At 35.8% G+C, this 12,924-nt stretch overlaps 1 protein-coding gene across 4 annotated transcripts in view; it reads left to right on the top strand.

Annotated features, from left to right (window-relative positions):
• The window catches only part of STXBP4 (syntaxin binding protein 4), a 192,663-nt gene that overhangs the window by 65,665 nt on the left and 114,074 nt on the right, over positions 1-12,924 (top strand). For all 4 annotated transcript variants that reach the window (XM_057535727.1, XM_057535726.1, XM_007177289.3 and 1 more), the window contains one exon: positions 532-623. In XM_057535727.1, the coding sequence (XP_057391710.1) occupies positions 532-623 (92 nt within the window). The remainder of the gene's footprint in view (positions 1-531; positions 624-12,924) is intronic.

Raw genomic sequence — 12,924 nt, 5'->3', positions numbered from 1 at the left:
AGTTAACTTATCTTAGCCCAAACTGTAAAATGGAGAGGATGAGAAGAACTACTGCAGAAAATTCTCAAGATGAAATCGCAAAGGGCCATGCGTAGCATATAGAGGCTGTTATAGAAACATTTCCTGCTATTATTATTATTATTACTATTATTATTATTATTAAACCTCAGGTTCTTTCCACTAGAAAAGCTGTAAATCATAATATTATCATATGTTTTAGAAAAAGTACTATTCATAATAAAAGAGTTGGAGAGATAGTTATGCCTGTGACATTTATTTGCTTCATTATCGTGTCTGATTTATTAACTTCAGCAAAGTTAAATGAAATGAGTGAAAACCAGTTTATCTCTTACTTCTAATGTGAACTTAAATTTATCTGTCACTTCAGTTAACACTATTTTAAGGTAATTTAAGTAAACTAAATTTTAAGCATTAGTTATAACACATAGCTTCAGCTTCATGTAGAAAAAGGTAAGGTTTGCTTAGATGAGGTTAAATGCTGTATTCTTACTGAAATGTGTTCTATTTTAGATTTTGTCCAGGTTGCCAGAAACTTGTTTTGCTTGCATTTGGGTGAAGCAAATGTTGGTGCACATGAAATTTCCAACATATTAGACTCACAGGTAGAGTATGCCCTATAGAATTGTCTTGATTGCACTTAAATCATAAGTCTTAAATGTTATCTGTCATATATGTAGGCTTATTTCATTTTTTAATTTTTTTAAAAAATAAATTATGCAGACAATACATGCTTTTTGGATAAATATATAAAATACAGATAATTTAAAATCAAAAGTAAAATTTTACCTTGATCGCTTATATCCTCCTCTCTCACTATTCCCTCATGCTATTCCCATCTTTAAATTTAGCACAGAAAAGTAACTCATATCATAAGTGTAAACCCTCTGAAATTTTACAATCTGAACCATTCTTGTGTAATCAGCATCCACATCAAGAAACATAACGTTAAAGAAACTACAAGGACCCTGATGTCTGTCTCCTACTCGCCGAGTTCCTTTCTAATCACTAGCACTTGCCCTCCCCACCCCCAGTTAAGGTAACAGCTACTCTTTTGCTTCTAACAACATAGATTGGTTTTGCTCTTTTTGTGCTTTACATAAAATGGAATTGTGAAGTCTGTTAACTTCGTAAGTCGTTTGTTCTGCAAACTTTTGATTACTTATATTGCCAAATCTTTCAGTCCTTTCCGTTATGAATTTTTGATACTGTTACATTATTAAGGAAGGTCTTCCCAATTTATATTATGTACTAACATACTATATATAAATAACTTATTTTTGTTTACTCATGTGGTTGGGCCCCAAATGGATAACCACGTGCCCTTATTCCACCATCATTTATTCAATAACCATCCTTTTCTGCTTTTGCCACTAATTTGAAATACAACTTTAATACATACTAAATTGCATCTGGATACACAGCTCTGTTTCTTTCCTTTTTTTTTTTTTTAACATCTTTATTGGAGTATAATTGCTTTACATTGTTGTGTTCGTTGCTTCTGTATAACAGGGAATCAGCTATACATATACATATATCCCCATATCCCCTCCCTCTTGTGTCTGCCTCCCACCCTCCCTATCCCACCCCTCTAGGTGGTCACAAAGCACGGAGCTGATCTCCCTGTGCTATGCAGCTGCTTCCCACTAGCTATCTATTTTACATTTGGTAGTGTATATATGTCCATGCCACTCTCTCACTTCATCCCAGCTTACCCTTCCCCTCCCCATGTCCTCAAGTCCATTCTCTACATCTACATCTTTATTCCTGTCCTGCTCCTAGGTTCTTCAGAAACTTTTTTTTTTTTTTAGATTCCATATATATGTGTTAGCATACAGTATTTGTTTTTCTCTTTCTGACTTATTTCACTCTGTATGGCAGACTCTAGGTCCATCCACCTCACTACAAATACTCAGTTTTGTTCCTTTTTATGGCAGAGCAATATTCCATTGTATATATGTGCCACATCTTCTTTATCCATTCATCTGTCACTGGACACTTAGGTTGCTTCCATGTCCTGACTATTGTAAACAGTGCTGCAATGAACATTGTGGTACATGACTCTTTTTCAATTATGGTTTTTTCAGGGTATATGCCCAGTAGTGGGATTGCTGGGTCATATGGTAGTTCTATTTTTAGTTTTTTAAGGAACCTCCATACTGTTCTCCATAGTGGCTGTATCAATTTACATTCCCACCAACAGTGCAAGAGGGTTCCCTTTTCTCCACACCTTCTCCAGAATTTATTGTTTCTAGATTTTTTGATGATGGCCATTCTGACTGGTGCGAGGTGATAGTTCATTGTAGTTTTGATTTGCATTTCTCTAATGATTAGTGCTGTTGAGCATCCTTTCATGTGTTTGTTGGCAATCTGTATATCTTCTTAGGAGAAATGTCTGTTGAGGTCTTCTGCCCATTTTTGGATTGGGTTGTTTGTTTTTTTGATATTGAGCTGCATGAGCCGCTTGTATATTTTGGAGATTAATCCTTAGTCAGTTGCTTCATTTGCAAATATTTTCTCCCATTCTGAAGGTTGTCTTTTCGTCTTGTTTATGGTTTCCTTTGCTGTGCAATAGCTTTTAAGTTTCATTAGGTCCCATTTGTTTATTTTTGTTTTTATTTCCATTTCTCTAGGAGGTGGGTCAAAAAGGATCTTGCTGTGATTTATGTCATAGAGTGTTCTGCCTATGTTTCCCTCTAAGAGTTTTAGAGTGTCTGGCCTTACACTTAGGTCTTTAATCCATTTTGAGTTTATTTTTGTGTATGGTGCTAGGGAGTGTTCTAATTTCATTCCTTTACATGTACATAGCTCTGTTTCTAAACAAACCACTCTGTTCCGTTGATCCATTTCTCTCTGCCAGTACATTATTATTTTAATTACTCTAGCTTTTTAGTTCTAGGTTCATTGTTTAGTTCTAGGTTCATTGTTATTGTTAGGTTAAGTATAATATTTTTTTAACTTCTTGATTTTGATCATCTGCATGATCTTTAGAATCTTTTTGCCATGGTAATAAAATTTCAATTGGGACTTTCTTTTTTTAATTGGAATTGCATTGAATATAGAGGATGGTTTGGGAGAAACGAACGTGGTTTGTTTCTCCGTTCATTTAGATCTTTGTTGATGTTTTGGAAAGAGAAAATTGTATCTTGCTTCATATAGGTCTTAAGTATTTCTTGTTAAGTCTGAATAAGTGTGCTATAGTTTGATGCTATTGGAAATGGGAATTTTTTTACCATTATATTTTCTAATTGATGATTAATAAAGATTAATTTTTGAATGGTTATTCTGTGTGATGCCACTTTATTGAACTCCCTTATTTCAGTTATTTTTCAGTTATTTATCTTAGGTTTTCTAGGTAGACATTTGAAATTAATTACTTTGTCTCCTTCACAAATTTTTACTTTTTCTGAATACTGTTGAATAGGAGCTACAAAAGTGAGCAAGAAATTAATTTCCATGATATTTGAGTCATTTTACATTTTTCATTTTTTAAAAGAAACTAGCATTATCTTACTTAATGAATAAGTTTTACAGTTGATCATTGAACTACTGAGGTTTGAACTGCACGTGTACACTTATACACGGATTTTTTTTTTCAGTAGTGTATACTGCAGTACTATACAATCTGAAGTTGGTTAAATCCTTAAGTGCAAAACCACAGATGTGGAGGGCCTACTGTAAAGTCATACTTGGATTTTCCACCCTGTGGAGGATCAGTGTCCCTAACCCCCGACATTGTTCAAGCGTCAGCTGTATACCATTCCAATTCTTGTGAAACAGTTTAAGTAATAGAAACTTTATCTATTCCTTGAAGGTTTGAAAATGTTTCATATGCCAAGTGATTGGGGCCTAGATCTTTCAGGAGAAGAGACATTTCCTACTTATTTTAATGTCTTCTAAGGTTGTTCTATTCAAGGTTTTGTTCTCTTTTTGAATAATTTTGTTAATGTACATCTTCCTGGAAAATTTTTCCTTTCATCAAGATATTAAAATTTATCAAACATTAACATGGAATTTTTTAGATTTTTAATCCTTATTTTTGATGATATTGCTTTTTATTTCATAGATATACGGCACTTTTTTTTTTTTTTTTTTTTGGCCACACCACATGGCTTCTGGGATCTCAGTTCCCCAACCAGGGATTGAACCCAGGCCTCCACAGTGAAAGCACTGAACCCTAACCACTAGACCACCAGGAAACTCCCAACACAATTTTTACAAGTAATCACACCCATAAGTTTTTATAGGTCATATTTTAATAATGGCTCAACAGTATATAATGTTTCCTTAAAGTGTTTTAAATATTTTCTAGTTATATAGTTCCCTTTTGATTACTGATTTCTAGTTTAATTCCAGAGGTTAGAGAGCATATTCTATGTGGTATTGATCCTTTGACCATATACCCAACATATAGTCAATTTTATGGAATGTTTCCCATCTTGTGGAAAGCATGTATATTCTACAGTTGTTGGGTGCAGTGCTTCCTATATGTCAGGTCACAGTTGTTAATCATATGGTTCAAATTTTCTATTTACTTTTAGAATTTTCTATTTCATTAATCTTTCTTTGGTCACCTTTTATTGTATTGTCTGTTACTGAGAGAGAGGTGTTTTATAATTTCTATTTAGTTCTGCTAATTTTCTCTTTACATATCATAAGGCTGTATTATTAGGTGTATACTATTTAGAATTGTTGTATTCTGACAAGATATTGAATCTCTTCATTTCCAGAATGTTTCTTGCCTTAAGATCAACTTAGTCTAATTGTGTAATGGTTGGTGGTTTGGTTTGGTTTCCAATTATTATAAATATAGTTTTGTTGTTGTTGTTTTTTAGCTGTGTTGGGTCTTCGTTGCTGTACACAGGTTTTCTCTAGTTGCAGGGCGTGGGGGCTACTCTTCATTGTGGTGCGCAGGGCTTCTCATTGCGGTGGCTTCTCTTGTTGCAGAGCACGGGCTCTAGGTGCACAGGCTTCAGCAGTTGCAGCACACGGGCTCAGTAGTTGCAGCACGTGGGCTCAATAGTTGCTGTGTACAGGCTCTAGCGTGCACAGGCTTCAGTAGTTGTGGTCTGTGGGCTCAGTAGTTGTGGCTTGCAGGCTCTAGAGCTAAGGCTCAGTAGTTGTGGCACACGGGCTTAGTTGTTCTGTGGCACGTGGGATCTTCCCAGACCAGGGATCAAATCCGTGTCCCCTGCATTGGCAGGTGGATTCTTGACCACTGCACTACCAGGGAAGTCCCATAAATATAGTTTTTTAAAGTTGTAATTAAGATGCAATATTAGTTTCAGGTGTACAACATAAAGAATGATATTTTTATACATTATGCAATGATTACGACAATAAAACCAGTTACCACCCATCACCATACAAAGTTGTTACAATATTTTTGACTGTATTCCCTATGTATACTTTACAGCCCTGTGACTTATTTATTTTATATCTGGAAGTTTGTACCTCTCAATCCCCTTCACCTATTCTGCATCCACCCTGCTCTGTCTCCCCTCTAGCAACCACCTGTTCTCTATTTATGAGTCTGTTTCTGTTATATTTTGTTCATTTTATTTGTTTGTTTGTTTTGTTTTTTAGGTTCCACATGTAAATGAGATCATACAGTATTTGTTTTTTTCTGTCTGAGTTATTTCACTTACCATGATATCCTTCAAGTCCATCCATGTTGCCACAGATGGCAAGATTCTTTTTTATGGCTGAGTAATAGTATGTATATATTATGTATAATATATATAACATTATATATATATATGTTTATATATACATACCGCATCTTTATTCATACATCTCTGGACACTTAGGTTGCTTCCATATCTTGGCTTTTGTAAATAGTGCTGCAACAAAATACATATATCTGTTTGAATTAGTGTTTTATTTTTCTTCAGATAAATACCCAGAAGTGGAATTGCTGTATCATATGGTAGTTCTCTTTTTGGTTTTTTGAGGAACCTCCATACTGTTTTCCAAAGTGGCTGCAACAATTTACAATCCCACCAACAGTGCATGAGGGTTCCTTTTCTCCACATCCTCACCAACACTTGTTGTTTGCTGTCTTTTTGATAATAACCATTGTTGACAGGTGTGAGGTGGTATCTCACTGTGGTTTTGATTTACATTTCCCTGATGATTAATGATGTTGAGCACCTTTTCATGTTCCTGTTGGCCATCTGTATATCTTCTTTGGAAAATGTCTCTTCAGATCCTCTGCCCCCTATTTTTTTTTTCCTTTTTTGATAAATTTATTTTATTTTATTTATTTATATTTGGCTGTGTTGGGTCTTCATTGTTGCACGCAGGCTTTCTCTACTTGCAGCAAGCAGGGGCTACTCTTCATTGCGGTGCACAGGCTTCTCATTGCAGTGGATTCTCTTGTTGCGAAGCACTGGCTCTAGGCATGCGGGCTTCAGTAGTTGTGGTCATGGGCTCAGTAGTTGTGGCTTGCGGACTCAGTAGTTGTGGCTCGCTGGCTCTAGAGCACAGGCTCAGTAGTTGTGGCTCACGGGCTTAGTTGCTCCGCGGCATGTGGGATCTTCCCAGACCAGAGCTTGGACACATGTCCCCTGCATTGGCAGGCGGATTCTTAACCACTGTGCCACCAGGGAAGCCCCCTCTGCCCATTTTTAATTGGGGTGTCTGTTCTTTGATAATGAGTTGTATGAGTTCTTTTTATATTTTGGATATCAACACCTTATTGGATATATCATTTCCAAATAACGACTCACATTCGGTAGGTTGCCTTTTTGTTTTGTTGGTGGTTTTGTTCTCTATGCAAAAGCTTTTTAGTTTGGTGTAGTCCCATTTGTTATTTTTGCTTTTGTTGCCCTTGCTTGAGGAGACATATCCCAAAAAATATTGTTAAGACTGATGTCAAAGTGTGTGCTGCCTATGATTTCTTCTAGGAGATTTATAGTTTCAGGTCTTACACTTAAGTCTTAAATTCACCTTGTGGGTTTTTTTTTGGTTTTTTGTGTGTGTGTATGGTGTAAGAAAGTAGTCCAGTTCATTCTTTTGCATGTAGCTGTCTAGTTTTCCCAGCACCATTTATTTATTTATTTATTTTAGAGAAGTTTCAAGTTCCTGGCTGAATTCTTTTTTTTTTTTTTAATAATTATTTATTGATTGATTTTATTTATGGCTGTGTTGGGTCTTCGTTTCTGTGAGAGGGCTTTCTCCAGTTGTGGCAAGTGGGGACCACTCTTCATCACGGTGCGCGGGCCTCTCATTATCGCGGCCTCTCTTGTTGTGGAGCACAGGCTCCAGACACGCAGGCTCAGTAATTGTGGCTTATGGGCCTAGTTGCTCCGCGGTATGTGGGATCTTCCCAGACCAGGGCCCGAACCTGTGTCCCCTGCATTGACAGGCAGATTCTCAACCACTGCGCCACCAGGGAAGCCCCCCAGCACCATTTATTGAAGGGACTGTCTTTTCCCCATTGTATATTCTTGCCTCTTATGTCATAGATTAATTGACTATGTAAGTGTGTGTTTATTTCAGGGCTCTTGATTCTGTTCCATTTATCTATGTTTGTGTTTTGTGACCATACTGTTTTGATTACTGTAGCTTTGAAGTGTAGGTTCATGTCTGGGAGCATGATACGTCCAGCTTTGCTCTTCTTTTTCTCAAGATAGCTTTGAATAAACTGATCACTAGAAATGAAAACAAACTGATCGCTAAAAATGGAATAGAATATGTAATTAAAAAAAACTCCCTATAAAGAAAAGTCCAGAACCAGATGGCTTGTTTGAATTCTACCAAACATAAAAGAAGACCTTTTACTGATCCTTCTCAAACTCTTCCAAAAGACTGGAGAGGAGGGAACACTCCCAAAGACATTCTGTGAAGCCACCATCACCCTGGTAGCAAAACCAGACAAAGATACCACGAAAAAAGAAAATTACAGGCCAATTTCTCTGATGAATATAGATGCAGAAATTCTCAACAAAATATTAGCAAACTGAATCCAACAATACATGAAAAAGATCATACACCATGACCAAGTGGGATTCATCCCCAGTTCACAAGGATGATTCAACATATGCAAATCAATCAATGTGATACACCACACCAACAAAAGAAAAGACAAAAACTACATTATTATCTCAATAGATGCAGAAAAAGCATTTGACAAAATTCAACATCCATTTGTGATAAAAATCCTTACCAAAGTGGTATAGAAGGAACGTACCTCAACATAATAAAAGCTCTTTATGACAAACCCACAACCAATATAATACTCAATGGTAACAAGCTGAAAGCCTTCCCACTAAAATCTGGAACAAGACAAGGATGCCCACTCTCATCACTTCTCTTCAATGTAGTATTGGAAGTCCTAGCCACAGCAATCAGACAAGAAAAAGAAATAAAAGTTATCCAAATTGGAAAGGAAGAGGAAAAATTGTCATTATATGCAGATGACATGATACTATATATAGAAAACCCTAAGGACTCCACACAAAAACTGTTAGAACTGATAAATGAATTCAGCAAGGTAGCAGGGTACAAGATTAGCATACAGAAATTGGTTGCATTTCTTTACACTAACAATGAAATATCAGAAAGGGAATATAAAAATACAATACCTTTTAAAATCACACCAGAATAAATAAAATGGGAATAAACCTAACCAATGAGGTGAAAATCTTATATGTTGAGAACTATAAAACATTAGTAAAGGTAATTGAAGATGGTTCAAAGAAATGGAAAGATATCCCATGCTCTTGGATTGGAAGAATTAATATTGTTAAAATGGCCATACTACCCAAAGCAATATACAGATTTAAGCCAATCCCCATCAAATTACCCATGACATTTTTCACAGAACTAGAACAAATAATCCTAAAATTTATATGGAACCATAAAAGATTCAGAATTCCCAAAGCAATTCTGAGGAAAAAGAAGGAAGCCAAAACAGTTCTGAGGAAAAAGAAGAAAGCAGGAGGCATAATCCTCCCAGACTTCAGACCATACTAAAAAACTACAGTAATGAAAACAGCATGGTATTGGCACAAAAACATATACTTACATCAATGGAACCGAATAGACAGCCCAGAAATAAACCCACATACCTACGGTCAATTAATCTTCGACAAAGGAGGCAAGAATATAAAATGGGAAAAAGACAGTCTCTCAGCAAGTGGGAAAGTTGTACAGCTGCATGAAATAAATGAAGTTAGGACACACCCTCACACTATACAGAAAAATAAACTCAAAATGGCTTAAAGACTTAAATATAAGACAAGACACCATAAAACTCCTAGAAGAGAACATAGGCAAAACGTTCTCTGAGGTAAATTGTACTAGTGTTTTCTTAGATCAGTCTCCCAAGGCAATAGAAATAAACAGCTCAGGCTGGAGTGGGCATGGGCCGGGGGAGTCATGGGGGAACTCAAATGATGGCAGTTGCTGGCCCCTCTGATCCCAGAGAGATCTCCAGCAGTTCCTTGCTCATTTGCAGAAGCTCTAGGGTTAGCAGAAGCTCTAGGGTTAGTCCAGGTGCCCTTTAAACTCCTGTTCTTTGGTCGTGTCCCAGGGTGGGCAAGTCTGTGCTCACGCCCCTCAGAACATCTCTCCCTACTGCAGGTCAGGGTGGGGTTCTCATGGATACCATGTTTCCATCTTTACTACCCATTTCTATGTGGTCCTTCTATGTGCAGTAGCTGTCCATTCAGCCTTCAGGTCTTCAAAATAAATTTCTCTATATGTAGGTGTAGATTGGGTGTGTTCATGGGAAGAGGTGAACTCAGGGTCTTCCTATGCTACCATCTTGGACCCCTCTTAAATATTTTTCTTTTTATAAGGAAACCTATTATATAACTTTTAAGTATATCTAATGAAATCTAATACTATAGTTTTGATACCCATAATTATCTTTTAAAAGAAAATTCAGGCATCAGTTCTTACTCTCAGAAATTTATCATCTTTCCTTTTTCTCTGTTAACTCTTACTTCTCTTCTATATTGCCCTAGAATGTTACCCTGATATGTTATAATTTCAAGCTTAAAAATCTTTCATTGATCATCCTATCATTCTGTTGCCAAAAAATTTAGGTAAATTGTAATGTATTTGTTTCAATTTACTATATTCATTAGATTTTACATATTAAAATTTTCTTCTGATTTGAGTAGTAATTATATTATTGATGCACAATCAAAAAATATAAATATGATATAAATTTTGTTAAATTATTTTTATAAAGGTAATTTTTTAAATGTAAATTCATATTTCAGTGGGATGGAAGGATTATTTTCAGTCCAGCTCTGTCATTTATAAGATTTCCATATTTGCATGGGCATTTCTGAGCTCTTTATTCTGCTGGTTTATTTGGCTTCATAAGTCTTGATATCTGCTAAGACACATTTTCCCACCTTGTTCTTCTTTTCAAATATTACTTTGGCTTATCTTACCCATATAAATTTTTGCCAAAATCTTGCTACGTTGAATTTATAGACTATTATAACTGGTGAACCTACATTGACACATCATAATCACCCAAAGTCCATAGTTTACATTACAGTTCACTCTTGGTGTATACATTCTGTGTGGGTTTGGACAAATGTATAATGACATGTATCAATCATTATCGTATCATGAGTATCTTTATTACACAAAATATTCTCTGTTCACTGCCTGTCATCTCTCTACAACCTCCTTGCCCCCTACCCATAGCAACCACTGATCCTTTTATTGTCTCCATAGTTTTGCCCTTTCCAGAATGTCATATACTTGGAATCATACAGTATATAGCCCTTTCAGATTGGCTTCTTTCACTTAGTAATATGCATTTAAGGTTTCTCTATTTCTTTTCATCTCTCTTATCTGGATGTTTATTTACCCATTTACCAACTGAAGAACATCTTGGTTGCTTCAAATTTGGATAATTATGAATAAAACTGCTATAAACGTCATGTGCAGGTCTTTGTGTGTACATAAATTTTCGACTCCTTTGGGTAAATACCAAGGAACTCAATTGCTGGATCATATGGTAAGAGGATGTGTAGTCTTGTAAGAAACTGTCAAACTGTCTTACAAAGTGGTTGTACCATTTTTCATTCCCACCAGCAATGAATGAGAGTTCCCATTGCTGAGAAAGAGAGTTTCCAAAGACCTGGTTGTTTGGAAACTCTCAGGAGATTACCTAGTTCTCCCAGAATTGAGGCGCTGATTTAGCAGATCTGATTTACTCTAAATGTAGCATTTAGAGTAGGAAGACTGAAGCTGTAAGAGCACGGTTTTCCTTCCACTCATCCAGGTGTTTTGTTTTTATCTACCTAATGTTGATAGCGGAACATTGTTTTCTAATTGCCAAAAAGTATTAAAAGCTACCATATCCATTTATGATGAGGAAAGGCAAAGGTGGTTGGGTGGCTTACAATATAAGTCAAGTAGGAAATTCAGAGTACTTTGTATGAGCATGCAAAACTTTCTTAGCAACTGCAAAGAAATACTCATGCTCCAAATTAGTAATTTACTTCCTTTTTACCAATATGATTTTAGGGCAGATAAGAATGTGTTCAATCTGTGGCATTTTGATAGCAAAAGCAAAGTGCTGATGGTAATGGTGCAAGGCCCACATGCCAATAATTTCCTGTTTGTGGCTTCAGATCAAATACTGTGCAAGAGTCATTATATCAGTTTACAAGAATTCTCTTGTTGTATTCTGCTTGTCAACACACAGAAGAATCCCCATAAAATGACCTGAATCCACAAATCCACAATAAGAATGCATTTTACTTCACCACACTCACATATGTAACTGAAACAAAAGTCTCAAAGCATTACTTACCTTTTCTACATCTTTGTGTTCTTATTTAATATTCAATTTTATTTCATTAAATATTTGGTCTTATAATTTACTAATGAGTTATGCACCACAGTTTGAAAATACTGTAAAAATCATTACTTGTCAAACAGCTCACCAGAAACAAATTGAAAAATATATATTTTTTAGTATTTTTCCCAATTTGTTTTTTTAGTTGAAAAACAGTATGGTGCCTCATGTGAAATAGTATATCAATTAATCTGAGGTCAGGATGCTGACATGACATTCTGTGAAGGTGAGGAAGTTCCCCTTTGGTCACCCCCTCAATCATCTCATCTTAAACAACAGAGTCAGATTTTATAATCCATCTGTTAGGGATGCTTGTTTTTTACCCATATGTTTCCTTTTTTTTGGCTTGTATTTTTCTTAATTTATTTTTTAAAAATATTTTTACGGAAGCATAGTGGACACAGTAATAAATAGAATCATACAGATGAACTTATTTGCAAAAGCAGAAATAGAGGCACAGATGTAGAGAACAAATGTATGGACACCAAGGGGGTAAGGGAGGGGTGGGATGAATTGGGAGATTGGGATTGACATATATACACTACGATGTATGAAATAGATGACTAATGAGAACCTACTGTATAGCACAGGGAACTCCACTCAGTGCTCTATGGTGACCTAAATGGGAAGGAAATCCAAAAAAGAGGGGATATATGTATACGCATAGCTGATTCACTTTGCTGTACAGCGGAAACTCACACAACATTGTAAAGCAACTATACTCCAATAAAAATTAATAATAAAAAAAAAGAATCATACAGTATGTACTCTTTTGTAACTAGCTTCATTTGCTGATCATTCTGTCTGACTCATTAAGATTTCTTGAGATACTATCTTTTAAGAAGAAAGAATTGCTGAGCCAGTATAGTCAGTCCTACTTTTGTCTAGTTGACAAAAAACTTTTGGTTTTGGAATAATATGGCGTTTAGAAGCAAAAATATAATTATCTTTCTGTGATTCTAGTCATCATTGCTATATTAAAAAATTCACACAGTGCTATACCTTTGGCTGGCACAAGATTACACCCGGAAAAGGCAAGGTTGGAGCCTACATTTAGCAGTATTCTAAAA

The sequence above is a fragment of the Balaenoptera acutorostrata genome, chromosome 20, assembly GCF_949987535.1.
Source record: "Balaenoptera acutorostrata chromosome 20, mBalAcu1.1, whole genome shotgun sequence".
Classification (NCBI taxonomy): Eukaryota; Metazoa; Chordata; class Mammalia; order Artiodactyla; family Balaenopteridae; genus Balaenoptera; species Balaenoptera acutorostrata.
The sequence above is the reverse complement of the archived record's forward strand: the minus strand, read 5'-3'. Positions and strand labels throughout refer to the sequence as shown.